The 27,404-nt window shown below is 53.9% G+C and overlaps 3 protein-coding genes across 10 annotated transcripts; all 3 read left to right on the forward strand.

Annotated features, from left to right (window-relative positions):
• Positions 1-127: 127 nt before the first annotated feature.
• D2HGDH (D-2-hydroxyglutarate dehydrogenase) lies at positions 128-9,479 on the forward strand. 4 transcript variants are annotated; one of them, XM_075760663.1, is made up of 10 exons: positions 128-312; positions 595-980; positions 1,537-1,594; positions 3,101-3,240; positions 3,923-4,116; positions 5,211-5,379; positions 6,129-6,272; positions 6,676-6,818; positions 7,628-7,793; positions 9,051-9,479. In XM_075760663.1, the coding sequence occupies exons 2-10, from the start codon at positions 602-604 to the stop codon at positions 9,308-9,310; spliced, it is 1,653 nt and encodes a 550-aa protein (XP_075616778.1). In that variant the 5' UTR covers positions 128-312; positions 595-601; the 3' UTR covers positions 9,311-9,479. The 4 variants fall into 4 exon arrangements, with proteins under 4 accessions (XP_075616778.1, XP_075616781.1, XP_075616779.1 ...); XM_075760666.1 differs by having other exon boundaries at positions 139-312; positions 3,101-3,365; XM_075760664.1 differs by having other exon boundaries at positions 148-980; positions 3,101-3,365.
• On the forward strand, positions 7,655-21,802 carry GAL3ST2 (galactose-3-O-sulfotransferase 2). Of its 5 annotated transcripts, XM_075760671.1 has the most exons (5): positions 9,609-10,574; positions 12,685-13,446; positions 19,777-19,863; positions 20,291-20,570; positions 20,662-21,802. In XM_075760671.1, coding segments are annotated over exons 2-5 (1,230 nt in total). In that variant the 5' UTR covers positions 9,609-10,574; positions 12,685-13,444; the 3' UTR covers positions 21,523-21,802. The 5 variants fall into 5 exon arrangements, with proteins under 5 accessions (XP_075616787.1, XP_075616784.1, XP_075616786.1 ...); XM_075760672.1 differs by lacking the exons at positions 9,609-10,574; positions 12,685-13,446 and adding an exon at positions 7,655-7,793; XM_075760669.1 differs by lacking the exons at positions 9,609-10,574; positions 12,685-13,446 and adding an exon at positions 9,352-9,530.
• NEU4 (neuraminidase 4) lies at positions 15,821-27,041 on the forward strand. Its single transcript, XM_075760668.1, has 4 exons — positions 15,821-15,922; positions 24,439-24,644; positions 24,857-25,112; positions 25,508-27,041. Exons 2-4 carry the CDS (start codon positions 24,444-24,446, stop codon positions 26,557-26,559), a joined length of 1,509 nt encoding a protein of 502 aa, XP_075616783.1. The 5' UTR covers positions 15,821-15,922; positions 24,439-24,443; the 3' UTR covers positions 26,560-27,041.
• The last annotated feature ends 363 nt before the right edge of the window (positions 27,042-27,404 follow it).

The following is a 27,404-nucleotide window of genomic DNA, read 5'->3' on the forward strand; positions in this document are numbered from 1 at the left end:
GGCGGCGCGCATGAACCCTGCGAGGACACGCGTGGGCGGGCTGACCCCGGGCGGGCGCTAGGACCGCCGCGGGGCGGGCGCTGTGTCGGCCTCCTGCCGCCAGGCGGCGCTGCTCCCCCTGCCGCCCGTGCTCAGCGCATGCGCCGTGGGTGAGCGGCGGCGGCGGCGGCGCCCTGGGCCTGGCCGTGCCGGGGGACCCGGGCCCGGCGGCTCCTCACAGCCGCCCCGCCTCCGCTGCTGCCTGCGCCGGGACACGCCTGAGGCTGCCTGAGGAAGCGGGGCGGGCGGGAGGGGTTTGCCCTCTCTTCAGGGGTGCGTGAGGCTGCCGTGTCCGGCGCGCTGGGGTTTGGCGGAAGGGAAAGCTGCTGTCTGAGGCGCTGCGCGGTGGGTGACCCCCCCCTCACCCCATGGGTGTCCGTCCCCCCCCACGCCGGGTATCGCCTGGCCGGGTGGTTGTCACACGCGAGCGGCCTAGTTCGCAGCCCCTCGCAAAGCGGGAGAGCAGCCTCGGCCGCTTCCTCCGGGAGAGGGACCCCCCCCGAGCCCGGGCGGCGAGGCGGGATGTCCCACACGAGCTAGGCCTCTGCTTTCCAGGGTGACCATGGGGATTTCCTCCGCCGCCCCCCGCCGCTCCCTCTGGAGCCGCTGGACTCGGCTAAGACGGCTGGCGAGCTTCCACGGGAGGATCTCGGCAGAGGCTTCTGCCCCGGGGACTCTGCGGCGGAGGGAACCCCCAGGTGCGCCCACGAGTGTGGCTTCCCGGCCGTGGGGCGTGGGGAGCAGCAGAGCGTTCCACGCAGCCTGCCCCAGCTCCCAGGAGGTCACGCTGACCAGCGAGCGTTACCGAGTGCAGCGGCTGCCCTTCTCCCGCCTGTCTGACAGCGACGTGGCTTGCTTTGAGCGCATCATGCCAGGTAGAGTCGTCACAGATCCCGAGGAATTGAAACCATTTAACGTGGACTGGCTTAAATCAGTCCGAGGTAAGCGAGCTTGTTTATTTTTTTGATTTTGGTAAAACCTCCTCTCTGCCTCCGTTAACGTACCAGAATGAAAAGTACGCCAAAGAAGATCTCATCTTTATTTATAGCAGACCACGTCTTTACAGAGTTTTCCTCGTAGAAAATATTCCCTTGAGAATTGCCTAATATCTGGTAATCTTTCAGGCTTTCATTTAAAAAACCCCAAAAACCTAAGCCCTTTTAACTTACTAATTATTTTTTTCCTGAAACAAATTGATTCAGTTAACACTTTTGGCTGAACCTCAGAAAACAAGGGTGAATTTTCTGTTCCTCTGTCAAAGATTTCATGAGAATATAAAACCGTTCCCATTGTCCCCGCTGGCTACCAAGTCTCTGTATACATGCAGAGTCTTTACAATGCTTTAAGAGAAAGCCTGCTATTGAAAATGTTTGTTTTAAAAGCGGTTAAAATGTGGAGGGAGCGTGGGTATTTCGGACAAGGTGCTTTATCACCTTTTCCTTTCTGACCTCTGTAGAGCACACAACTTGCCCTGAGAGTCCCTTGCTTTCCTTGCAGGCTGTAGCAAGCTGATGTTGAAGCCGCAGACGACAGCAGAGGTGTCTCAAGTTCTCAGGTAACGTGCACCTTTTCTGCTGGGCTTTGTGGTGAGGAAACTCGAGTTTGGTCCGGGAGGATCCGGCAGGTGAAGGGAACTTCCAGATGTTCAGGCACCAGTTGCTGAAGCTGTTTTCTTCTTGACTGCATGCCTTGCAGTTGAGCTCGGGTGACTTCAGCTCTCCCTTCTGCTCTTGATATCCCCGCTGCCCTGGGGCTGCCTGCTCTTTCCTGACATACCTTTTCTTCCAGCTGCTTCCAGGGCGGGAGACACTGCATGCAGGGGGTATGCGTGTGTGTACCGATGGGTAGGCAGTGTTGCTTGTCTAAAAAACCTACAGTTTCCTAATTAGGAATATTTCCACATAGAGAGCTGAAATTTTTCAAGGCAGAAAGGGATTTCCACTTGTCCCTTGTATTTCCCAGGCTCGGTTCTCTCCCTGGCCCTTGGCTTTTCTGGGCTCATGGTGTCGTTTCAGTATCAGGCAGAAACAAAGGCCAAAGTTTCGTTTGTTTCGCAAAACCAAATTCATCTTTCCTGGCAATGGCTAAGCGGGCAGCAGCAGACTTCTCAAATCAAAGTTAGTGTGGAGGAGAGAAATGGAGGGGGGAGAGATAGGCAGGTGGATTCAGTATTGATGACTTTTCTGCTCTACTAAATTGTCAAACGCTGTACCGGTGCTCCAGAGGAGCGGTTGTGTTGAAGGATTCAGGAAGGTCTGTCTGAAAAGGTAAAGGTTAGGCCAGAATCAGGCAGTTTCGGGACTTAATGCTTTGTCGGCTAAATCACTAAGAACGCTTCCCTGGTTCGCTGATGTGAGCGTGGCTCCAGTTGGGTGTCAGCGTGCAGGATCGCCGTTCGGCTGAAGGGCTAAAAGCTGCACGAACCTGCTCCCGGCTCTGTTAAAACAGATCTAGGGCACAGTAAAGTCAGGCCTTCTGATGTAACCGTTGGCGCGGCTTCGTGCCATCTGTTGTGCAAGAACTTCTGTGAGTTTGCAGAGGATGTGATGGATGGTGCTTTGCAGGGCTGTGGCAGGCTGGAAGGTGAAGCAGCTGAGGCATTGGTGCATGTTCTTCGTTACCCGCAGGGCATTAATTTCTTGAGGGGAGGAGGAGGGCAGTAATGTCTTAAACCACTGCCAGAGGTTGTCTGTCAGAGCCCACTGAGGAAGTCAGGTTGTTAACAGAGACTGCTGCATAAAGAGCTTACGTATAAGCAGAGCGAGCGGTGATTTCCAGGCAGATGTTGCGTGGCCGATCTGTAGATGTGCGTGGGGGTCACCCCAAGTGTTCGTTCCTTTGCTCCGTGCTGGGGTGAGTTTAGTGAGGAGTTGGGCTTTCTCACTTGTGCAGCGAAACTGCCCCTTCACATCAATTTAATCTTTAGGCTAAACACTGCTTAATTTTAAGGAGTGTTGAGCACTCTCACAACAGTAGACTTTCACGTGGAGGTGAAACTCTTCTGATAGACTGGATTATGCCTTAAAAAATGTAAGACTTGCAGAAACCTTTTTCCTTCCAGGTACTGCTACGAGAGGAACCTGGCAGTGAACCCGCAGGGGGGTAACACCGGCCTTGTTGGGGGCAGCGTTCCTGTCTTTGATGAGATCATTCTCTCCACTGTTCTCATGAACCAGATCATCAGCTTTGACAAGGTGTCCGGTAAATACCGTAGAGACGTGAGGCACAGAAATGAGTCCCAGGCCCTAAACCAGCCATTTTCCTGGGAGCCGATAACTGCAGGATCAGCAAGGTTCAGCCCAGCAGCATCGTAAGGGGTGTCAGAGGTTTGTTTCATCCCAGCTCCTGCTGCTGATATAATCCTTAGATTGTAACAGTAGCAGATGTGAAAATATATATGGTGGCAGAAAGAGAGAAGAGAAACATGGACATCCTATTACCTGTTCGTAAATTAAACGAGAAACCTAAAAGGCAGAGCAGGATGATGATGTCGAAGGCAGCACCTGGTAACTACACTAGCAGAGGAAAGGAAGGGATGGAGAAAACTTACAGGGTGTTTGGAGAGTTAGGAATCAGGCTGGTTTGAGTATTTCAATTCTTAAAACAGAGGGAGAGAGAACAGGTGGCAGAGATATACTTGATGTTGTTGTGTTGTACCTGTCCGGAGTTGCCGATGACCAGGTGTTTGCAATGGCAAAGCTCCCCTCGGCTTAAGGAGGGGTAGGACAGTGCCCTGTAGCATGCACGGACTCCTTGTGCGTTTAAATTGAATCCCGGAGAATTTTGAAGGAAGAGGTGGTTGCATCTGCTTGTACTTATCCCATCTTTTGCGGAGGCACCTTCTTCTTGGGCATCAGCTTGTAGCCGGACATTTGTGTTTCAGGAATCCTTGTGTGCCAAGCTGGCTGCATCTTGGAGAAACTCAATGAGTACTTGGAGGAGCAGGGGTTTATCATGCCACTTGACCTGGGAGCGAAAGGTAGCTGTCACATCGGTGGCAATGTGGCCACGAATGCTGGAGGCTTACGGCTTTTGAGATACGGCTCTCTCCGAGGGACAGTGCTAGGACTGGAAGTGGTAAGGCGAGTACCTGGCACTTCCCTTCCGTGTTTGAACCTCTACTTCTTACCTTGTTTCCTGCTGCTCTAGCCCTTAGCTCTGCATTATGCACACAAGTTCTTCTCCAGGCTTCCACTCTTAACTTTTCCTTGTCTGGCCCTTTTGAGAAGGGGCAACAAGTGTCTTCGTGTGCGTAGCATCTGTTATTGCTACCGCAGTTTCCAGCTTCCACCTCTGTCCTTACTGGCAGAAGTGATATCAGGTGGTTTTCTAATCCAGAGAGGTGGAAAGAAAGTAGGGAGAGATTTAGTGATCCCAAGTAACCTGCGTGAGGTTGGTTCCTCTCTGGAACGCTCTGCTAAATCCATCCTACAGCACTCTCTTCTAGTGGCTGCTCACTTGCGTTTTAATAGAGCTGTCTGCTTTGGGTTTGTTTGGCTGCTGGCTTTCTCCTAGAGTCTTTGCTTCAGCCTGCTTCAGCCCTCCAGGCCTGTGCCTCTCTGTGGAAAGGCTGGGATGGGTGGTTCTAAAAGATTTCAGGGCTTGGGAGCAGAGAGGTAATAGAAATAAATTGGCTGAGTAACGAAAGCCTGGTTTGGTTTTATTGTGCAGGCCCAGAAAGGAGAGCTTTTGTCTCAGGTTAGTCCCTCTAGTGTCAAAACAGCCTTTAATAACATGTCTTAGAGACAGTCAGCCTTGATTCAAGGCTCAAGTGGTGGAGGGCTCACTTCATTCTAGTTAACTGGGTTCACTGTTTCAAATAGTGTTCCTTGTTTCCGTTGAATAATGGGAGCTAGGGCTGCAAAGAATGGCTGATCCTCTCCACCACTGGTAAGAAAAGCAGAGCAAACTCGATCTTCTATTACTACTTGTCCTGCTGGCACACGTGCAAACAGCACTGTAAAAAAAGAAGTTTGGGGGAAGACTCAGGTACGATTTAGAGGGGAGGAAGAGCCGGGCGTGGAGGAACAGTGCCAAGAGGGTGGGGACGGGCTGCAGCTGGCATCCACTGCTTGAGGCTAGTGGCAGCTTTTTGTCAGCTTGGCAGTAGACAAACCTACGACAGCAGATTTCCACGTAGGTGCTTTGACTGGGTCTCCGTCTCCCCACAGGTGCTGGCTGATGGCTCAGCTCTGGACTGCTTGGCGTCTCTGCGCAAAGATAACACTGGCTATGATTTGAAGCAGCTTTTCATCGGATCCGAGGGGACCTTGGGAGTTATCACTGCTGTCTCCATACTCTGTCCTCAGAAACCTAAGGCTGTGAATCTGGCATTCCTAGGTAGGTGCTGACGTTAATAATTTCACACCTGAATTCAGAGGCTGGGAAGGGAATAGGAACGGAGAGAGGAAAGCACTGGTCAGCCTGCTGAGCTAGACTGCCACCATCAGCTTGTCTCTGAGAAATAGTATGGCGCTGTATGGCTGCTTAAAAGCTGCTTCCGAGGGAGCCTCAGCCGAGGTGTCCCTACCGAGGCTTTTTAGCAGAGTTGTTTGTGGGGACCCTTCAATGAGACTGGGGTTTTTTTACTCAAAAACCTCCAAGGCCATCAGGGGCTTCACAAACAGCTTGTTCATGTCAGATGTGGCCTTGAGAGCAGAGAGCTGAACGCCTAGGAGGGAGGGGATGAGTAGACTCCAAGCGCTGACAGACCTGTGGAATACGTGCAGTGGACCCCAGGATTTGCCTGGACTCTCACAGTGGCCTTTGGATCTCTCTTGGGTTGCCTTCTTGCCTGTGCTGAGAACCGAGGCTGGCACAGTCATTTTGGTATGGACTGTCTTAGAGTGTTCAAGAGGTCCTTGCCACAGCAAAGACTAATTGCTACATCCTCCGGCTGTTCTGCTCTAAAAGCTTTCCCAGCTGACACCTTTACGGGCACTGCTGATCTAAACCCACGCAGGGTAGCAGTTTACATTTTCTGGAGATGGGAAAGATGACTTGAAGCCTGATAGACTCTTTAAAACCTTTTTACAAGGTTTTGAGGGGCTGTTTTTTGTTCCTGATTCCTCTCTCTGTTCTGTCTGAAGGGTGTCAGAGTTTCGCTAAGGTTCTGGAAACGTTTACAACCTGCAGAGCCATGCTGGGAGAGATCCTGTCTGCCTATGAGTTCATGGATGAGAAGTGCATGGAATTGGTTGAGAGACATCTCAAACTGTCCAGCCCAGTGACAGGTACCAGCGTCATTCATGCTGTGGAAGGAGACATTGTACCGCTTGGGGATTTTTAGCCTAGTTCTATATGTCAATGAGCATGTGGGCATCCCTCATAATTTTTGTACCCAGTATTCAATTCCAAACATGTTTGGTAGAAGTCTTTGATGATAAGACTTTTTGCTTCTACTTGTTCCCACAAAACTGCTGGTTTTCTGAAGAGCAGTGGCTAGATAAAGGATAGAGCGTGTAAGTGAAATGCCCTGCAGGTAAAAGATTGCCGTTCGAGCGGCCCTTCTGCCTGGCACCAGAGAATCTGGGCAGTAGAGTGACCTCATGAAATGTGCCAAGCTCCAGAACCTGCGCCAAATTCCTGTGCTTTTACCCCAGAGCATCTCCTTATTCTGTTCTCCCTCACTTTCAGGCAGCCCTTTTTATGTTTTAATTGAAACTTCGGGCTCCAACTCGACCCACGATGAAGAAAAATTGAACAACTTCCTAGAACAGGCCATGACTTCTGGTTTGGTCATTGATGGAACTGTAGCAACAGATGATAAGAAAATAAAGGCAAGTCATCGTTTCCTCTTGCGCAAATCTCTTTGACACGATTCTCTACTTGGATTTGTGTTTTTGATAGGGAAATGTTCAGACTGATGTTTGATATAAACATCCCTGAGTGATCTGGTAGCTTACTTGGCATATTGAGTAAGAATGCTAAGAGAAAGAATACTTAGCACTGCTGACTCTTCCCAGAAGGCCTGAGTGTTTGAGGTTTCAGTGGATGCTTCCCCTTCTAAAAATATCAAAACAGTGAGTTGCATCTTTCAGTAGTTGCTGGGGTAGGACACAAACTGCCTGACAGCTAGCGAAACCAGAAGCTGAGTTAACGAGGCCAGGAGCGAGCAAAGTCTTGCAGGCCAGCACGGCGGTGCGTTAGAGGCAGAGCCTGTGGGCCCAGGGAACAAGTCAGACACGCGGTGTCTCAGTGAGAAGGACAGCGATTTGTGTCTGCCCGGGGAACAGAGTCTTTTACACTGACCCATGTCTCTTCCAGCCCCGGTTCCCAAACCAGCCCTTGCAGTTCAGTAGAGAAGGCACGTCCCCACTTCTTGGGAAAGCCAAAACAGCTTTGGAGACAATGCCCGTGCCTGTGTTCTTTCTGTCCGGGGTACTGTCAAGCTAGAAGAGTTGGTGTATCGCTTTGCCGTGCGATGCTGCCAAGAAAGCGCTATTACCAGCTTCCAAGAGGCAGAGGATATCGAGGGAAATCAGAGGTTGATGTTATATGCAAAGAATCGAGGCTGGTTTTCACTCTGTGCCACAAAGCGTGGAACCCAAGAGGTACTTGGTTTATTTGGATGTCTTTGATTCATCAGATGCTGTGGAGCCTGCGGGAGAGGATCACAGAGGCCCTCACTCATGATGGCTACGTCTACAAATATGACATCTCTCTCCCCGTGGGAAAGCTGTATGATCTCGTGACTGACACGAGGGCTCGGCTGGGACGGAGTGCCAAAAACGTGGTGGGCTACGGCCACTTGGGTAAGTCTGGATGCTGGGAAAGGAGGCGATTGCTCTTTTGTGCTCCAGGTTATGCTGTCCAACTTCCTAGTAGTTTTAAAGGTTGGGTTTAGATCAGTGAGAGGCACAAACTAAGTAGCTGAGAGCTGTCAGAAGAGGAGGATGTACAAGGATTTTCGTATTTGAATTTCATTGCTTTCAGACTGTATTCTGTATATTAATGGCGAGTTGCTAGCCAGCCACTGAACTGGTCATTTCTATCTTCTTGCTCTCTACTTTCTATTTATGTAGGTTGTTTAATTGGGCCATCAGTTTAATTAATGTACTTAGACACATTTGGTAGATAAACGCTTTCTTGTCCAAAATGATCAGTCATTTTGGAAATCAATTTTGTCTGAGCCATTACCCCTTCAAAAGAGAGTGGTAAAAGTAACGCACAGAAAGGCTGGTACGTTTGTCAGAATGCTTTGAAACTAATTCGATTTTACAAGCAGGTAAATTGGTAGCTTAGCAGAGCTGTTCTGTTTAAAAAAACCCACCAAACAAAACCAGAACACTTTTCAGCACGCTTGATTTGAGATGATTTGAAAGCCATGGAAAGACAAGCCTGCGTAACAAAGGCTGCCTCTAGTAGCTCTTGGTGTTGAGGATTAAGCCGTGTACTGTGAGGATTTGCTGGGATGCAGGAAGAGGTTCCCGAGTGAGAATAAGTAAGTTGTGTTTATCTTTGTGTGTTCTGTCTTCCGAATACCCAGCAACTATGTGCTTAATCAAATACTGTCACACGCAAGTGGCAAAAGGAGAAAATGTTCTGCTTGCTTTGTTTCTGTTGACGCAGTGCCAAAGTGCATTTAGAGCATTGCACAAACATAATAGGGAGAGAGAAAGTGATGAAGGGCCATATTAAAACCTAATGATCATTATGAAATACCATTGGGGAAGTCTTTGGCGTGCCATCTCGGTAGTGGGACAGTAATTAATGCGGCACAGTTGTTTGAATTTTCAAATCACAAGAGTGGGAATTTGAACGTAGCTGAACTCAGAACACTTCCTCAGATTTTGTACTGAAAGCATGGAAAAACAAAGATCCTGCTTGAACTGTTTGTGCGTGGAGAGGCCTGATGTTTGTAGAAGGGCAGCGAACTTGTCCTTTTTCACGCAGTTTGGAGACTAAGAAAGGCACTGTTGTTTGAGTGCATGGAGGAGGCAATAATGAGTCTCCATTGCAGGGCCACTGAATTTTTCTTACCGACTCACCTCTGCAATGTTTTCTTCCAGGAGACGGAAACTTGCACTTGAACATCACGGCGGAGTCCTATCGCCATTCCCTGCTGGATGCCATCGAGCCGTTTGTGTACGAGTGGACTGCAAGATACAACGGCAGCATCAGTGCAGAACATGGACTGGGCTTCAAGAAAAAGCAGTTCATTCAGTACAGCAAACCCAGTGAGGCAGTCTTTCTAATGCAGCGTTTCAAAGCCATGTTGGACCCCAAAGGGATCCTCAATCCGTACAAGACGCTGCCCTCCAGTTCCTGAGAGCAGCGGGCACTGAAGCGAGCAGATACCATCCCACGAGGATGGCATCTGTAGCTCGAAAACTGCACGTTAGCCATAAACAAACTGGTGGATCAAGCAAGCACGTGGAACGCTCCTTGTTTTCTTTCTTTAGTGTGATGGAACAAGTAGAGGAACGTGGTTCCTCTTTTCCGGGGTGCCTGCTCTTTCTGAAGAAGAACGCGTTACTGGTTTTGATCATGTGGGTTTCCTATTTAATGTGAACACTGAAACCAAGCATGCAGATGTTGTGTGTGGATATTCCGGCTCTCTTTCCCCTTGGTTTGCTCTGATGTATTAGTGAGGTGACACCAGCCAGAGGAGGCATTTTCTCACTTGGGGTGTGCAAGTGAAGCATCAGAGGTGCAGGAGAAGAACCTGTGGATGCTGTCCCACCATCTTCAAGTGAAAATGTTGCTCTTCCTTCCTTGTTTTGATCTAATACACTTATCCAAAAGCCCACGACAGCATCAAGTTATGGCCTCTTTAGTGATGCCACCTGCAGGCTGTCCCCAGTAGGCATCAGTGTTGTCCCACCTACAGCACGCACGTACAGGTTTGAGTCCTGGCCAGAGACCTGCCTTCTGGGTAGTATCGGTTGGAGGAGAAATGCCAGGGGAGGGGTCGCAGGACTTCTGGCAGGGTCAGCCTTTAGGCATGCCATTGGTTCCTGCTTCCTTGTCTTCCAGCGTGACCCTGACAGCACGTCCCGATTGCTCTCGCAGAGGGCAAGAGCCGTTACCCTAATGACTTACAGAGAGATGTCAGGTCTGTATCCCTCCCAACCAGCAAACTACATCGGGCTGGGTAGAGATAATGACGGTGGCGTTAAAATCACCCAGCGTTTTCTCTGCACCATGCACATAGTGCGTTAAGGCAAAAGGGATTTCTGTGCATACCAGCACTGATTTATTTTCCCGAGGTGCCCCCTTACCCTGGTGGAGGTGGTTCTGAGGCTTCCTGGCCAGTGGGCAGGCTGGTGACCGCATCCAGCGCCCTGCTCGAGTTGATGAGGCCACAAAACGGTTCAGGCAGCTGCTACCCAAAAGCAGCTTGGAAGATCTGGCGATAGTTAGGAAAATAAAAGAGTGGAAAAAGAAAATCAGCCTGTCTGGCATTCAGGAGGATCCCTCATTGCAAAAGATGCATTAAAAAAGTAGGCTTGCTCAAGCAGGAGCGTGAGAGAAAGAAGATGGTGGTGTAGGATAGTATCAGAAGTCAGCACAAGACCTAATGGAAGAGAAAGGTGATCTGATTTTTAAAGCAGGCTGATTTTACTTGTGTTCATTCTCTCATCACAAGCGTGTGTCACCTGTGCTGCATGTCCATACGGTCTGGCCAGGGACACTAGTCAGAGGATCGGGGTGTTTGGACCTGTCTTTACACCTCTTAGGAGTCACCGATTAGTGTGGAATGATCCTTTTTACTCACGATCTTGCTTGATCCTCCACAAATCCCAGGCACTATCTCTGTTTCCTCAGTCTGAGTATTTTTTTTAGTAAAGATTTCAGTAAGGCTTTTGATGCCATCCCTCACAGCATCCTTCTGGACCAGTTGTCCAACTGTGAGATGAGTGGGTTCACGCTGTGCTGGGTGAAGAACTGGCTGAAGGGCAGAGCTCAAAGGGTTGCAGTGCTTGGGGCTACATCTGGCTGGTGACCAGTCACCAGCAGTGGTCCTCAGTCCTCGGGCCAGGGCCGTTCGATATTTTTAACCAGTGATCAGGATGCAGGAGCTGAATGCCCCATTCCCAAGCTTGCTGACGATACCAAACTGGGAGTGCTGCTGACTCTCTGGAGGGACAAGAGGCCTTGCAGGGGGATCTAGGGGGATCTGGGTGGATCGGGGCATCGGGCAATCATCGATGGCGTGGAATTTAACGAGTCCAAGTGCTGGATTCTGCACCTAGGACAGAGTAATGCCAGCACAAGGGTAAACCGGGGGAGAAGCGGCTGGAGAGCAGCCCTGCAGAAAGGAACCTGGGGATGCCGGTCGACAGCGGCTCAGTAGGAGCCCGCAGCGTGCCCGGGCAGTCCGGGAGGGCAAACCGCATCCTGGGGGCATCAGACACGACAGGACCAGCCGGGCCAGAGAGGGGACTGTCCTGCTGTACCCAGTGCTGGCGCGGCCACGCCTGGAGTGCTGCGTGCAGTGCAGGGCCCCACCGTTTGAGAAGGGTGTAAAGGTCCTTGGATGCGCCCAGAGGAGAGCAACACAGCTGGTGAAGGGCTGGAAGGCACGTCCTGTGAGGAGGACTTTGGGCTGGGCTAGTTTGGAGAAAAGGAGGGTGACGGGTGACCTCGTTGCTCTCTGTGGCTTCCTGAGGAGGGGACGCGAGAGGGAGGTGCTGAACTCTTTTCTCTCTGGGATCCAGGGACAGGACACCTGGGAATGGCTCAAAGCTGCACCGGGGAGGATCAGACTGGATGTTAGGAAGCATTTCGTTACCGAGAGGGTGGTCAGACACTGCAACAGGCTTCCTGGAGAGGTGGTCGATGCCCCAAGCCTGTCAGTGCTTAAGGGGCATTTGGACAATGCCCTTAATAATATGCTTGAACTTTTGGTCAGCCCTGAAGCGGTCAGGTCATCACTTGGACTGGATGGTCATCATAGGTCCCTTCCAACTGGGCTATTCTAAGATGGGGTTTTGGGAGGGAGTTTTGGGTTGGGGTTTTTTTTGCTGCAGTCTGTCTCAGTTTTGATATGACAGGAGAGGTTGTCATTTAGGGTTTAGTGTACAAAACCACATTGTTGCCCTTCTGTTATCAGAGGGCAGGCCAAGCCATCTGCTAGTGAGTCATCTTCTGGTCTACTCAGTGTTTGCTAGTCACATCCGTGTTTACCAGTACATGTCACTCTCTTAACCCAGGCTGTATTGTGTCCAAATGAAGCAGGTGATTGGAAAATTCCCAGGGATTTGCTAAAGGTAAATCGTGTCGCTACCCTGTCCACCTTCTACAACAAAATAACATTTTCTGTCGACACGGGGAGAGCAGTGGATGTTGTTTGCCTGGATGTCAGCAAAGCGTTCGACGCTTTTTCCGACAGCCTTCTCCTGGACAAGCTGGCAAGACGCAGACGGGAGGGGTGGTCTGCGAGATGGCTAGGACGCTGGCTCATAGGCTGTGCACGGGGGGGTGGTCGATGGTTTTTACGCGGATCTGCTGGTTTGGGAGCCCTCACTGGACTCCGTGAGACTGGGAAAGGTGGTTGTCTTACCCAGTAGCTGTCTTCTCCATTAGCTGCTTGTCAGTGATTTCTGCTCTTCCGTGTTCCACCCAGAGCCTCTTTCTTGGAAGAAAGTCTTCTTACAGAGTCTGTTTGTTTATTTTTTTTTCCCTTCTGTTTTTAACCAGAACACTGTCTCTACAAGGCTGCAAGCTGTTGAATGCATTAAGGACGACGGCTTACGCTCAGCGCTGTTTTGCAACACCCTTCACGATACAATACTAAGGTCACAACTCCCTCAACTTGGCTCCACGGATGCTTTTAATGGAAATGCCGCGCGTGTTACGCAACCTGCAGAGCCAATATTTGGGCCTGCCCTCTGGTCTCTCCCCTTCGGCTCCCTCTTCCCGCTGTCGGTGCGCTGCCCACCTCTCCCTTTGTTCCTCAGGACCGCTCGGAGAGGAGCTGACCATCCTCTTCTGGGGTTAAGCAGAGGAAACGATGGTGCTGTTAGCAAAGAGAAGACAGAATGTGAAACGCGATCAGCCCGTGCTGTTTGTGTATCAGGTGATGCAAAAATAGGCAAAGTCCGTGACGTTGTTAGAGAAGAAATACACAGGATTTGCTTTCTGCCAAGTTAAGCTGATGCAGCTCGTTCTTTCCGGATCAGGCTGTTTATATTCTCTGCCTTTTTCCTACACCGTTCTTTCTCTTTTTTTCCCCCCAAACCACTGACCATAACTGTTTAAAATACAGGCTTTACAAATGAATGGTTCTTTTTGGGAAGCGGAACTTTCCATACTGCTTTTTTTTTTTTTTTTCAGCTACATATGGAGAGAGTGCTAGGGAGGGAGTCCGGGCTTGCAGATAACCTGGTGCTGTGACTGCAGAAATTCTAGCCCAGCTACGTTTAGCCATCTTCTTTACACGTGAAGATCCTTAAGCTCAATGTAAGTTTACCGTTTCAGCTAAACGATAGAGCAATTAGTCTGAGGGAGTAGAAGGGAGGAGTTACCGTCGGATTATTTTATAGTATCTTTCCTAGACCTTGAACGCCGGTATTACTCTTCTCTTCCACATTCTCAGTGATGCTTTCAGATACTGGTTCACTGTTGTGTATAGGAGGGAGAGACAGTGTGGGTACATATATGTGCGTGGAGGGGTATTTTTATGCAGAATCATTGCGGTAGGACTCTCTTGTCTTCTGGGACAGACTTAAATATTAGCACGATGTGGATGCCCAGCGCTTTGAAGCAGTGGTCTTCTGGCACAGTGAGGAAGCACTTGACTGTACTGGTTTTGGCTGGGATGGAGTTAATTTTCTTCATAGTGGCTGGTACGGCGCTGTGTTTTGGATCTGTGACCAGTGTTGATAGCACGGTGATGTTGTAGGTCTTGCTGGGCATCGGGGTCTTTGCTGCTGCTCACCCTGCCCCACCAGTGAGTAGGCTGGGGTTGTGCAAGAAGCGGGGAGGCGACATGGCAGGGACCGCCGACCCCAGCTGCCCTGGTGGATGTCCCACCCCGTATGACACCGTATTCGTCAATAAAAGCTGGGGGAAGCAGGAGGAAGGCGGCAATCAGAGTTACAGCGCCTGTCTTCCAAGTCACCATTACGCGTGACGGAGCCCTGCTTTCCTGGGCATGGCTGAACGCCTGCGATGGGAAGCGGGGAATGAATTCCTTTTGCTTTCCTTGCGTACGGCTTTTGCTTTACCTGTTAAACTGTCTTTCTCTCGACTTGAGAGGTTTTGCACTTTTACCCTTCTGATTCCCCCCATCCCAGCTGCGTGGGGCCGAGCTGCCTGCCGGGGCTGACCCACGACGCTCTCCCCTAAGCGAGCAGGGACGTGAAGCAGAGGCAGTGTGGAGCTATTAATTAAGCATCCTGCCCAGCTAACTAATTCTGCGTCAGCTGGCTGACCTTCACCGCTTTCCATCTTGGAGCAGCCCAGCCCCACATGAAGCCAAATATTCCTGCACGGCACTGTATTTTCCTGCGTAACCAAACCTGACGATTTGTGTACAACACCCCCAGGAGAGAGCAATGAATCAATTGTAAAAGTGTAAAAAATGGTCTTTTGTGATTTGTGGGCTCTACCAGCTTCTGAACTAGGAACGGCATAGCTGACGTGTATAATGTAACAGGAGAAATAAATATGTTAAACGTGACCCCCCTGCCAGCAGCAACTGACTCTGTGCCAAGAGTAACCCTAGAAATTCTTTGTAAAGCAGCACTTTGGCTCACGTTCTACCAAGAAACTCAAGGAAGGCAACCCTATACCTTGCTAATCTCTGGATCTTGATACGCACTGGAGCTGGGGCTCGCTCGAGGAAGTTGTGATTTAAAAAGAAATGCTGTATATTTGGGCGCTCTGAAGACTTAGAGAGAAGGATACCCGAATGCTGAGGATGTTGCAGGTCGGGCCATCAACATTCCAGGTTTAGGAAGGCGGCAGCGTGGGAAGCGGCACGGCCGTACAAGATCAAAATCAACAGCTTCATCCCCTGTTCCAGGCTGGGCGATGGGGGTAAACTTCTTGTTGCCCAAACGAGGAGAGCATGGACTTCATCCCCGGCGCGGGGAGGTTACCCCACCTCCAGACCCGCAGGACAGATCCTGCTCTCCCAGGGCGGTTTGTAACTGTCAGACGCGGGTTGCGAGGTGCTGCCATACAGGAGCCTTGGTGGAGTCTCCGGTTCCCGTGTAATGAAGCTGTAATGGCTGCTAATAGCGCCAGAAAGTCGCTTTGTAGACAAACCATCAAATGACACCTGGTTAGGGGCAGGGGCTCTCTCTCCTGAGGCCTAGATACAGCAAGGTCTCTAACCTCCAGCTACAACCGTTGCATTTTTACTGGGAAAGAATCTGAAGTCTAAATGTTTTAAGGGGAATTTCCCATCGGTGAACACCGTTCCTGATCTGCTGTTGTCCCTAATTTCCTGTTGCCGAATGTGTCTGGCAGAGGATGACAGTCCTAAGCCATAGGAAAGGTGTGGCGGTGGGCAGGGAAGGGGGTGATGCTCTCCTCTGCCCCCCAGCCCTGCCCGCAGAGCCCCCCGCGCCTCCCCCCCCGCGGCCGGGAGAGAAGGGGGTCCCTGCTAAACCCTTCCTTCCCCGCAAACCTGCTGCAAAGCCCGTCTCCCGAGGCAGTTCCCTGTGCCTGTGTTAATGTCGTGCCATACCAACGCTTTTCATGGCTTATTAATTAACTTCCACCCCTCCCACCCCCACACCTAGCCACTCCCTTCGTCCTCACCTGTCCCAGCCGTTTATAGCAGCGATGGGATGCTGGAAATAGAGACGTGTACGCTCAGAGCCGGAGGAGCCTGTAGACGAAAGGAGTATTGGAGTCGATTTGCAGAGGAGATATTTGCTAGCTCGCGGCGGCGAGGCAGCATGAAGAGCCCTGGGTGCACCTCCAGGTGAGGGGAGAGGGAGGCGAACGCCACGGGGGCGGAATTAAACCGCCGTTTGTGGAAAGGTCTGGTGCAGGTAACCCCTGGGAGCTGTTAATAACCTGTAGAGTTACATACAGTTTGCTCCAGGGCAGAGATTAATTTCGCTGCAAATGTTTCTTTCCTGTATTCCAGGTCTTTTAATTTGAAAGAGTTTTGTTAGGTCAACACAGAGGTCTGTTCTTTTCAGCTTGAGCCAAATGAACGAGAAAGTTGTCCCAAGCCTTAAAGCATCCGTAGCAGCACCTCCAAGTGCAACCTGAGAGGCGGTTTTCCATGTTTTCCTCCCGGTTGGGAGATGGCACAGCACAGGTCGGGAAGGCGAGTCGAACCTCCGGCGCCGGCCCTGCTCACAGCTCTGCAAATGTTTTGGCTTCTTAAGAGAATTTTATGTCTTAGCAATCGGCTCCCAAGTGCTTCCTCCAAGTGCTCCCGGGCTGATTGCACGTCTTGCGTGCTTGGGTAACTTCTGTGCGACGTTCGAACCGCGGCTTTCTCTCTTGAACTTCGCTTTGCAAAAGACTCTGTTAATGGGGCGAAAAAGATGGTGGCTCCCATAGTACCCCGCGACTCTCGGCTACGTCGGGCTTCAGGTGCCCCAGGTGAAATGCTTCCTCGCTGAGGAAGGAAGGAATGCCTGCGGCCGTGATGCCATGCGTCATGCCCTCCTCGCTCCCATTGACACACCGGCTGGTTACAAAATCCCTCTGCTCGTGGTTGTAGCTGTTTGTATAAAAGATCGGGTTTTCGGTAACACCAGGTACTTGCCCGGTTCACCTTCAGCCTGCGCGTGTGAGACAGTCAACAGCAAACCGGCTCTGGGACGAGCGGGACTTGTCTTTCTTGAAGGGATTGAAGGATGGGGGACGTTTTAGCCACATTAAATATGGTGTCTGTTGGCCCGACACGTACGGATTTAGAAGCGGCTTGGTCAGAGGTTTGCAGTCTGCACGAGGGGATGTGGGGCTGTGACGCTAAGGGAACGGCCTTCGGGAGCGGCGCTGGCTCCCGGAGGTGTGCCGGGGCGGTGGGTGCAGAACGGGTGGTGAAGCCCCACGTGCAGGTTCGCAGGACGTGCTGAAGCCGCTGAGAGCCCTTGCGGGCGGCTGAGCCCTGGGGGCGATGGGGACAGGACTGTGCTGCATGACCAGCGCCCCGCATTCCTGCAGCCCCCTCCTCTCACCTCACCCCCCCCCCCTCCAGCGATCACCTCCCTTGGTCCTTCCCCTGAACGCCTCCGGGGCAGAGCTGTAGCAGGGGGAAGGTGGCCGCGGTCCCCTCTCGGTCCCTGCTCGCTCCCTCAGCCCGAGGGCAGATACCTTCCCATCGTTTGGACAAGCAGCTCGTCGTTTCGATGTGGGGACCGGCACCTCTGTCTCTCCTTAAAACTGGCCGTTCCAGGAAGCTGCCGTGATTTTGGCAAGCCCGACGTAGGCTGGGTGGCCACCACTCGCGGCGACGCCGTGGACATCCCTCGGCTGCGGGTTGCCGTTGTCTTCAGGCCGGTGCCAGGAGGAGCGGGGCGGGCTCTGCGCGGCCCCTCGGGGATCGCTGGTGGCACGTCGGTGCCCACAACTTGCCCGCGGGGCGTGTTTGGCACTGCAGCGCCAGTCCCGTGTGCTGCACCGGCGACACTTTGAGGCTTTACGTACTGAGATAATCTGGACCGTTACCCGTCCCCGTGTCTCCAGGTGCAAAGGGCAGCCCCTGTCTGGGGCTTTCAAACGCGTCCGGACAGAGCGGGTCTGCTGGGAGCGTCTGGTTACGCTGCGGATGGGCTCGCTGTGCGGCACGTGTTAGAGGGTTTGGGGGCAGGATGGCACTATGTAATCTCTTATAAAAGTAAACGACTATTAAAATATCATGGGGGGCCTTGAGGTGGTAAGAAAACCATCACACCAACGTCAGCTTCAGTTGAAATGAAAGGCGCCGTCTGTGTTTGACAGATGAGAGCTCCCTCGCTGCCTCTGGGCCCCTCTGCATTGCTCCTGGCTCATCTCTGCTTACACACGTAGAGCGATCTCACCCCTGTCCCCCTAACAGGCCTGGGACCAAAAAAATAAGAAATAGTGATGAAAGGTTGTCTGCAGCTATGTCTTAAAACTCTTCCTGCAGAAGCTCTGCTGCAAATTCACGTCAGAGGTTGGTACGAGCTGTGGCTGAGGCTCCTCCCTGGATTTGGGAAGGGCTCTTCTGCCTGAGGATTTCCTGCTTGGCCGGGGCGCCGTTGGACAAGGACGGCGCTCTCGTGCAAAGCAAAGCTTGGAGCAAAAGTGGGTTTGGGCAGCTTTGCACAGCGAGAAAAATCAAAAGCTTTTGTGCATTGCCATCACGGTGTTGCCACACCGCTGTCTGTCGCCGTGCTTCCGCTGTGTTTACGTTCGGTTTGCGGCTCCCCGACCGTAGCTGGCGCAGCTGGCTACGATGGCCGTGGGTTTATCTGCGGCTCTCCATCTTCTGTTGGTCTTTTTGCTCCCATCGTCTCTCTTAATTTTCCATGGCCGGATCCAGGCTGTCACAGCCCTGCTTGTGGTGCTGCGGCCGGTCAGCGGGAGGCTGTAGCCCGTGCCAGATGATGAAGCTGGTGGTTGCACTCTCCTTAGGCTGACTAGAAGGAGCGATTCGGTGTCTTTCACGTGGTACAAGCTGGAGGCTGTGAAAACCACCACCCTGTGCAGCAGGGCCATGTGTGAGGACCCCTTGGCCAGAAGGAAGGACCACCAGGTCCAGCCTGCAGCAAGCCACCTGCCCTCATCGACCCTCAGTCTGGGCAGGCTTGGAGCCTTCCTTGCTCACCTGGGAACCACGAGTGCGACCATCCCATGCGGTAAATGAGACTGTATCTTCTCAAAACAACCTAAAGCCCAAGCCAGATCTGCTGCATTTTGGAATCAACGGCTGAAAACATGGAGTGTGCACCGAGTTAAAAGAGCTTTTGGGATCAGAGGCATCAGATCAAGCTTGGTGATGAAAAGTTCCTTTTCGGTGGGCATCAAACCTTCAAAAGATCCCGTACGTGTCTCAGCTAGAATGCACCGCTGATGATACATGGTGATTGCCTAACTGGTGCCAGAAGAGACTCATCCCTCATCATTATCCAGGCAGAGCACGTGTAGATGAGGTGCTTGGTCCAAAGGGCTGCCTTTGGGTTCAGGCAGTGTAAAGTCTGGCAAAGGCGAGAAGATCTGATGCAAGGGAGACCTGGGGGAGGCTGAGCATGAGAGCTGGGCTCGGAGGAGGAGATGTCGCGACAGGGAAGCAGTCCTCTTGTTTGAAAGCAGGGTGTAATTAGTCCGTCATTAATCGGTTTTCTGTATTGAAAAATCTCAGTTATACTGAAAAAAAAAATATTTAAGTTTAGTGTTTCTTTGAGATCCCCATCTTCTGGAGTGATGTGATTACAGGAGCCGCTCAGATTTCTTACCAAGGAACTCCTTATACCCCTACAAAGGGCTCATTTTCTAATGAATAAACCAGAAGTTTGAATAGTGAATAAGCTCTAAAGGCCCAGAAAACCGAAAGAAAAGCAAAACAGAAGGCAGCAGAGCAGAGTGGGAGGCTGTCGGAAGAGCTTGGGCTCTGCCTGAAGTAGGTTGTGTCTTGCCAAAGGCCAAAATTAGGACAGTGGTAGTGAAAGTGCAATTTCTCACTGTCCTGCCTCTAACGCCCGAGCTGCTGACACGGGAGCCGAAGGGGGCTGGCACCATGGAGACACAAAATTGTGCTCCCTGTGATAAAAATTCCCAAGGGAATGCAAAATTTGGTGGTTCGCGTTCAAGGAAGATAAAAATCCACTGAAACCCTTCTTTCTTTCTTTCCAGGCATATCAAATGTCCCATCATTTTCAGCCTTTGCCTGGGACTCATCTTCCTGTCGGGATTCTTCCATATGAAGAATAAAAATTACGTGTAAGTGAAGCAGAAGCAAGGTTGTGTGACTTCATCTGCCCAGGGCAGCAAGGATCTGACCTGTGATACTTGATTTAACTCTCATGAGGTTTAGGCTAATGCTGGAAGGGCAGTGGCCCAAAGTTAGGTCCTAGGTCCACATTTGGGCAGGCAAGGGATCAAATTAACTGAAGTGCAGCTCTTTGGGGTGAAATCAGCCATATGGAAAATGAAAAGGGGATCGAGCTGAAGCCTTTGGGTACGTGAGGACCTGGAGAAGCAGAAAACTGTACGACATCTCCACCTGAGGGATGGGGCTTGTTTGGGTTGGCGTCTTGCACCAGCTGTAGGTGTAGTATCAGAACCTGCTGGGGTTTGGCGTTGCCGGGTCTCGGAGGTGGGGTGCAGCACCGAGAGGCTCTTTTCCCCATCTGTTGCCTTCCTGCAGAATCTTGAAGAGCCACGAGGAGCTGCTGATACCTTCCATGCCTTGCCGTGCCAAGACTAATGTCATGTTCCTCAAGACCCACAAGACGGCCAGCAGCACCATCCTGAATATCATGTTCAGGTTCGTGGAGAGGTACAACCTCACTGTCGCCCTCCCAGCTGACCAGCTCGTGCACCTGGGCTACCCGAAGACTTTCCTGGCCAGCTTTGTGGAGGAATTTCAAGCCATAGGACAAAACTACAACATCATGTGCAACCACCTGCGGTTTAACCCCTCAGAGGTAAGAAAGAGCCACTACACCTGCGGAGAAACCTGGCTGAACAAGCAGTGCCTCTGGACTAACAGCCTCTCTTCTTCCTCCCCGCAAACAGGTGAAAAAGGTGATGGCAGCGAACACCTTCTACTTCTCCATCCTGAGGAACCCCATTTCTCTGCTGGAGTCTGCCTACATCTACTACAAGGACTATGCCCCTGCCTTCAGGACCTCCAAGGATGTGAACGAGTACCTGGCATCACCCATGAAGTATTACCATCAGGCAGATTACGAGCAAAACATCTACGCCAGGAATCTCATGTGGTTTGACTTTGGCTACGATAACAATGCAGAAGACAACAAAAAGTACATCCAGGCAGTCTTGAAGGAGATTGAACAGAACTTCCACCTGATCTTGATAGCAGACTACTTTGATGAGTCCATGATCCTCTTGAAGCACACTTTGTGCTGGGATCTGGATGACGTGATCTACTTTAAGCTCAATTCCAGAAGCCAGGACACTGTCCAAACCTTAACTCCAGAAAGCGAGGAACGGATAAAAGCGTGGTGCTCGCTGGACTGGAAGCTCTACCTGCACTTCAACCAGACCTTCTGGAGGATAATTGAGGAGACCATAGGACTGGAGGTGCTGGAGAAGGAGGTGAATCACCTGCGAACAAGACAGAAGGAGCTCATGGAGACCTGTCTCTCAGAGCAGGAGGCAGTGGGGAAGGACCACATCAAGAGCAAAGGTCTCCTGCCTTTCCAGTCAGGGGCTGCAAATATCCTTGGGTACAACCTCAAACAGGACTTGGACAACAGGACTCTCAGAACCTGCCAGAAAATGGTTATGCCAGAGCTCCAGTACACGTCCTATCTTTACGCCGTTCAACACCCGCACAAGAAGAGGAAGCAGTTAGGCTTGCCTTTGCTGTGGACCACTTTCCAGGAGAAGACGCAGCTCCCAACTCCCAGCTAGGGCACACAACAACCCACTGCGGTTTCGCCCCATGTCTGGCACGTGGCTGGCCCACAGGACTCTTGTCCGTGAGGGGGAAGGTGAGGGGAGCTTTGTTGGGGGCCACCGGGCTGGTGGTGGGTCCCTTCTTGGGGACCTTGAGCCAAAGGCTCTGCGTTGGCCGGATCCTGCGTGATCCTTGCTGCCCGCTCCCAGGCAAGGGAACAGCCCGCTGCTGCCGGGCAGGCTTTCCCAATGGCTTAACTATTCCTGCCTCTTAATCATTAATCACGGGCTTAATCATTTTGTTTGCATTCGACTTTATTTAATAGCCGTCATTACCTGCAAGCTGGTTGCAGGTCACTAGAGTATGTCCTGATTTTTGGCATTTAGGGGAAAAAAGGAGAAAGGGGAGGGAAATGAGGAAGAGGGTGCGGCGGGGGGACGCAGCGCTCGAAGGAGTGGGAGAGCTGTTGGGTTTCCCGTCCAGCAGCATCCGTGCTCAGTGGCGGCTAACCGCCGTGCGATGCCGGGGCTGTTTTTCGGATGGGCGTCCCGAGCATCCTGCCCAAAGCCGGGTGTGCCGGCTGGCAGCCTTTCCCCACCGGCCCATGAGACGTCCCTCCCGTGTGTGTCATGAGGTGCAGGGGGGGGGGGCCTCTGCATCAGTTGGGACAGCTTGGGGCTGTGGTTTCACCCCTCTCTTGGGCGAGGGTCCCCAGTCCCTGGGCACGGATGGTCCCTTGGGCTCATCCCTTTATCAGCAGAGCCTTGGTTGGGGCCTCCCTCGCGGCGTTGGCCAAACCCTCCAACTCCGGTTGGGAGAGGGATGGAGGGAGGTGTGGCCGCTGCTCATTCAGGGTGCGGCCTCGTTATTGAAGGACGTAATTAAACCTGTCTGGGACATCTTTGCTCATTAGCCAGCTTCCTGCTGGCGTGCCGGTGCTGGGCAGATTGTTTGCAGGATGGCAGTGCCAAACCCAACGGCTTTGGCGTCACCCCTGTTAATGATTGCCCCTTGCCCGTTGCCAGCGCACCCCCCATCACTGACGGTGCAGGATGTCAGACCTCAGCCAGCGTCTCCTCCTGCTCCTGCCGCTCGGGGCGGCAGCGGGGACGCGGCTGGTGCCACCGGGATGATGGATCCGGGTCGCCTGGCTTGCAGCTTCGCCTTGGGGGTGAAGGTCGCTGGGCAGCAGCTCAGCCCGGGAAGCGGGAGAGATGCTGTCGGATGCTGGAATTTTCCTTGGCTGCGTTTAAACCCGGCAGGGAGCCAGGGAAGCCAGCTGAGGCAAGGGTTAACCTCCTGCAGCGCAACTGGTGCTCCTCCGCAACCCCAGGAGCAGCGTGAGATTAACAGCACCTTCATGGTTTTCTGCTCCAGCAACCCTAGCTAAAATTAACCAGGCTTAGGAGGCGTTTGTAACTAGCCAGGGCGGAGGAGACGGCAGCCGCGTGTTTGCCCTGGGCAATCCCCGGGGGCCTTGCCCGGCCCATTCTGCAGCCGGAGCCAGAGCTTTCGCCTCGGAGATTCTGATCCGTGGCTTGCCGTATGAAGTTTGTCAAGCCCCTTTAGCTAAGCCAGTGCCGGGGATGGAATATAAGCATAAGAATAATTTAACATCTGAGCTGTGTGCGGGTGGGGGTCCTGGGAAGGCTGGGACCCTCCGGACCACAGCCCGCAGCCTGGAGGGGGTGGACCATGGTGAACGTGGGTTGCAGCACCTGGCCAGGGAGGTCTGGCCTCTCTCAGCCTGCAGGAGGAGGGAAACTGAGGCAGGAGATGCAAGCACGCGCACACCCCCCCACCCCCCCCAGCTCCTATTGCATCCCCTGGGGATTCCAAGCAAGGTGGCTCGGCCCTGCCCGGATAACGGCGCCTTTGTGCTGCCCGGCGCTGCACGAGTGGCTGCCGCTGCTGACTCAGGGCTTTTTCCTGGCCACCGCCACTGCGGGAGCCCCGTGACCCATCGGCGGGGGACCCTGCAAGGGGCGGGGGGGGGCTGGCGGCAAAGCAGTGAGGTGACCGGCTCTGCAGAAAGCCGGCGGCTGCGGGAGCTGGCGTTACCCCGTGGTGGGGCGCGAGGGACGGAGGGGACATCCCCAGCTGAGCAGGACCCGGTGAGTGCCTTCGCTTTCTCCATGGGGAGAGATGCAAAAGCTCCTGATTAAACCACGGGTGAAAGTTGCCCTCGGCTGCTCTGGCTGCGTCCCACAGTGGGATCCCCATCTCCCCCTGCGGTGACAACCTGGGACACGTAGGGACGTGTACCCCGGGGACAGCTGGCCCTGGCAGCGCTCCTGCTGTCCCAAAGGGAAGGGGCTTGGGGACTGCTCGCACCCCACCGCTGCAGGGACAGCCCAGCCAGGCACCCCGTGGTTCGTGTCATGCACCCCAGGACTGTCCGCAGGGGAGGGGAGCTGGGGAGCCGGCTGGGTCCGCTGCGCTGGAGGGACCGGGACAAAATGCTCCCTGACCCCCCTCGTGAGGAGCCTGGGCTGGTCCCGGGGTCTTGGCTGTGCGGAGATGGGCTCTGCTCCCCCCCCCCCCCCCCCAACACCCACGTGATGATGGGAACCGTGGGTCTCATCCTGCCCTTTGCTGATTGGCCTCCATTTACCAGAAACCCCTTTTGAAGAGCATCTTGAAGAACAATTTAATTTAATTTAATTTAATTTAGGGGTAGCCCGGGTCAGCCACTTCGATGCTACCCAAAATCCTGTCCCACCTTTGAGCGGCGGTGACTTGCCACCTTGGCAGCACACGTTCAGCCTGGACCCTGCCCATAGCGACCTGCCCTCCAGCCCACGCTCCCGCAGGGTTCCCCAAGCCCACCAAATTAAACCCCAAACCCCTTCCAGCCTGCAACCCCAGCCGGTCCCCCCCATCCTTCATCGTCCCACCGGGGTGGGGGTTGTTGCATCTTTCTGCCGTAGACACCATGGGCTCCCGGTACTTCCCCGCCCGGACCGTGCTCTTTGAGAAGGAGTCCAACGGCGTCACGTACCGCGTGCCCGCGCTGCTCTACCTGCCCTGCATGGCCAAGCTGCTGGCTTTCGCGGAGGAGCGGCTGAGCGCCGACGATGCCCACGCCAACCTGCTGGTGCTGCGCCGCGGCACCGTCTACGGGAGCTACGTGGAGGTGGGACGGGGAGGGGGGTGCACCCAGGGCTGGGGGGACACGCTGGGCTGGGGGCACGGGGACAGCCTGGGCGGGGGGGGGTGTGTGTGTGTGTGTCTGTTATCCTCCACCCCTTGCGCGTGGCCCAGCTGAGCTCCTGAAGGTACCCGCATGGGGAGGGTGGGTGAGGTGAGGTGGGGTGGTCCTCACCCCTCTCCATCCTCCCCCGGCAGTGGGAAGACATGCGTGTGCTGGAGACGGCGACGCTGCAGCATCACCGGTCGATGAACCCCTGCCCGCTCTACGATGAGTTCACCGGCACCCTCTTCCTCTTCTTCATCACGGTGCTGGGCAGGACGCCTGAAGCCTACCAGATCGTTACCGGCCAAAACGTCACCCGCCTCTGCTGCGTCACCAGCACCGACCAGGGCCTGAGCTGGAGCACAGCCACGGACCTGACGCAGCAGGTCATTGGTGGGGCCATCAAAGGTAGCCCACGGGAGAGGGGTGAGGAAGTGGGGAGGTCAGCCAGCAAGAGGGCAACCATGGGTTTTGGCCTCCTGGTCACCCATGGTATGGCTGGAGGTGGCCTTGGGGTCAGAAGCCCACAAGCATCAAAGAGATGGGGTGGAAGAGGACCTCAAGGAGAGGGATGGAGGGAGTATCTGTATCACTTGCATGGGGGGAGAGAAGATGGAGAGGCCTCATAGCTATGGGTAGGATCCTGCATGAGGACAACCAGGCGGCACTGGGCTCTGCTGCCCTCCCACCCCACCACCTCGCTTGGCTAGGTGGGGGGGATGGGCTGCAGACCCTTCCGCAGTGGGCATGGCAGGGGCACCATGGAGGCCACTCTTCACCCCCATCCCATCTCTGCTCCCCAGATTGGGCAACATTTGCGCTGGGCCCCGGGCACGGGATCCAGCTGCGGTCCGGCCGGCTGCTGGTGCCCGCCTACAGCTACCACATCGACTGCAAGGAGTGCTTCGGCCAGCTCTGCAAGACCACCCCTCACTCCTTCGCCTTCTACAGCGACGACCATGGCCGGGGCTGGCGCTTCGGGGAGTTCATCCCCAACCTGCAGACGGGCGAGTGCCAGCTGGTCTCGGTGGACGAGGAGGACGGCTCCAACGTCCTCTACTGCAATGCCCGCAGCCCCTTGGGCTTCAGGGTCCAGGCGCTCAGCACGGACGACGGTGCCGTCTTCCACGGGGGGCAGCTGGTCCAGCGGCTGGTTGAGCCCCCCCATGGCTGTCACGGCAGTGTCATCGGCTTCCCCGCACCTTTTGTGTATGTCCCCGCTGCCCCCCGGGCCCCCGTGATGCCCCTCCAGGGCTCAGCTCGCCAGCTGCTCCCTGGGATACTCCCGGGGTTTCGATACCTGCCCGCCCGGCAGCCAGCGCGTGATGACCTGCCTGCCGTGGCCACCGATAGCCACCATGAGCCAGCTGAGCCCAAGGAGGGCTGTCCTACCCCAGAGCATCACGGCCATGCCCGTGGCATCACCTCGGCCCGAGGGGATCCTGCAGCCACCCCCAGCCCCGCTCCCTTCTTCCAAGCGCCGACGTGGGTCCTCTACTCCCACCCCACCAGCTCCATGTCACGGGTCAACATGGGGGTTCACCTGAGCACCTTCCCCCGGGACGTGGAGAGCTGGACCGAGCCGTGGGTCATCTACGAGGGCCCGAGTGCCTACTCGGACCTGGCTTACATGGAGCTGCCCTACAACGAGGCCTCCATCTCCGGTGGCCCAGCCATCGCTTTTGCCTGCCTCTACGAGAACGGGACACGATCGCCCTACGAGCAGATCTCCTTCAGCATGTTCTCGCTGCACGACGTGCTCCAAAACATCCCCCTGACGGCCACCGTGTCCCGGCGGGATGGCAGCCCCCCGCGCCGCGAGAAGCGGGGGCAAAGGGGCTGCCTTGTCTCCTAGTGCCCCCCCCCCAGGTCGGCTCCTCCCGGTCCCCCAACACCAGACCCTGGGCACCAACCCAGAGCTTGGCACACCAGGATGCTGACAGCCCAGGGTCCCGCCCCTGGCCAGCACGGCCACATCACAGACAAGACATGAACTACCATCCCAAAACTGGGGTTTATCTCATTTTTATTGCTATTTTTTAATTATATAGTGGTTGGGCATGGAGGCTTGTGCCACCAGCCCAGCCTCCGGCTCCTTTCCGAGCACATGAGCCATCCCATGAAATACATAATGGGCGGCAACAGCAGCAACGCAGGGGAGAAGACCCAAGTGTGGGGTCGCGGGGTGTGGTGCTCCGGCTGTGCCGTACCTGGTACAACCACTCCGCTCTGAGGGTTTTCCTCCCATGATCATAAATATTTACGTTATTTTCTTTATTGCTCCTATCTAATGATCCTGTTGGAGCCAATTCATTTTTCTCAATGGTCTCTCCAAAATCACCTAGTTATTGTTTAATCTGCCTGATTGCTTTTTTTTTTTTAAGCTACCACAGACATTGCTACTTTCCTCTGAACCTTGCCAGTTTGGGGGGCAAACATCCTCCCAGCACGCGCAGGTTCAGTCCCGCACCCACGCTCAGTCCCTGTGTCCCCACGCGGGGACGGGGGACGTGCTGAAGCCGTTGGCACCCCTGCGAGTGCAGCGGATGGTGCGATGGGGTCCTCGGCCGGTGGGGGTGAGCAGCTGCTCCTCACATTTGCTGCACGCGCGTGTGTGTGTGGGTGGGTGGACTTTGGGGGACTATACCTCAATTCCAGCGCTACCTCCTTCAGCACAACTCCATCCAAGTTCCCCAGGCC

Source organism: Balearica regulorum, chromosome 9 (genome assembly GCF_011004875.1).
Source record: "Balearica regulorum gibbericeps isolate bBalReg1 chromosome 9, bBalReg1.pri, whole genome shotgun sequence".
Taxonomy (NCBI): domain Eukaryota; kingdom Metazoa; phylum Chordata; class Aves; order Gruiformes; family Gruidae; genus Balearica; species Balearica regulorum.

Bases quoted from the DNA above. Each gene is read 5' to 3' on its own strand.
- D2HGDH (XM_075760663.1), top strand. From the start codon at position 602: ATGGGGATTTCCTCCGCCGCCCCCCGCCGCTCCCTCTGGAGCCGCTGG. The intron at 4,117-5,210 runs GTAAGGCGAGTA...GTCTCCCCACAG, and splicing joins CAGTGCTAGGACTGGAAGTG to GTGCTGGCTGATGGCTCAGC. The intron at 6,273-6,675 runs GTACCAGCGTCA...CCTCACTTTCAG, and splicing joins ACTGTCCAGCCCAGTGACAG to GCAGCCCTTTTTATGTTTTA.
- NEU4 (XM_075760668.1), top strand. From the start codon at position 24,444: ATGGGCTCCCGGTACTTCCCCGCCCGGACCGTGCTCTTTGAGAAGGAG. The intron at 24,645-24,856 runs GTGGGACGGGGA...CTCCCCCGGCAG, and splicing joins TCTACGGGAGCTACGTGGAG to TGGGAAGACATGCGTGTGCT. The intron at 25,113-25,507 runs GTAGCCCACGGG...TCTGCTCCCCAG, and splicing joins CATTGGTGGGGCCATCAAAG to ATTGGGCAACATTTGCGCTG.
- GAL3ST2 (XM_075760669.1), top strand. From the start codon at position 9,352: ATGGCATCTGTAGCTCGAAAACTGCACGTTAGCCATAAACAAACTGGT. The intron at 9,531-19,776 runs GTGGGTTTCCTA...CTTTCTTTCCAG, and splicing joins GCGTTACTGGTTTTGATCAT to GCATATCAAATGTCCCATCA. The intron at 20,571-20,661 runs GTAAGAAAGAGC...CCCCGCAAACAG, and splicing joins TGCGGTTTAACCCCTCAGAG to GTGAAAAAGGTGATGGCAGC.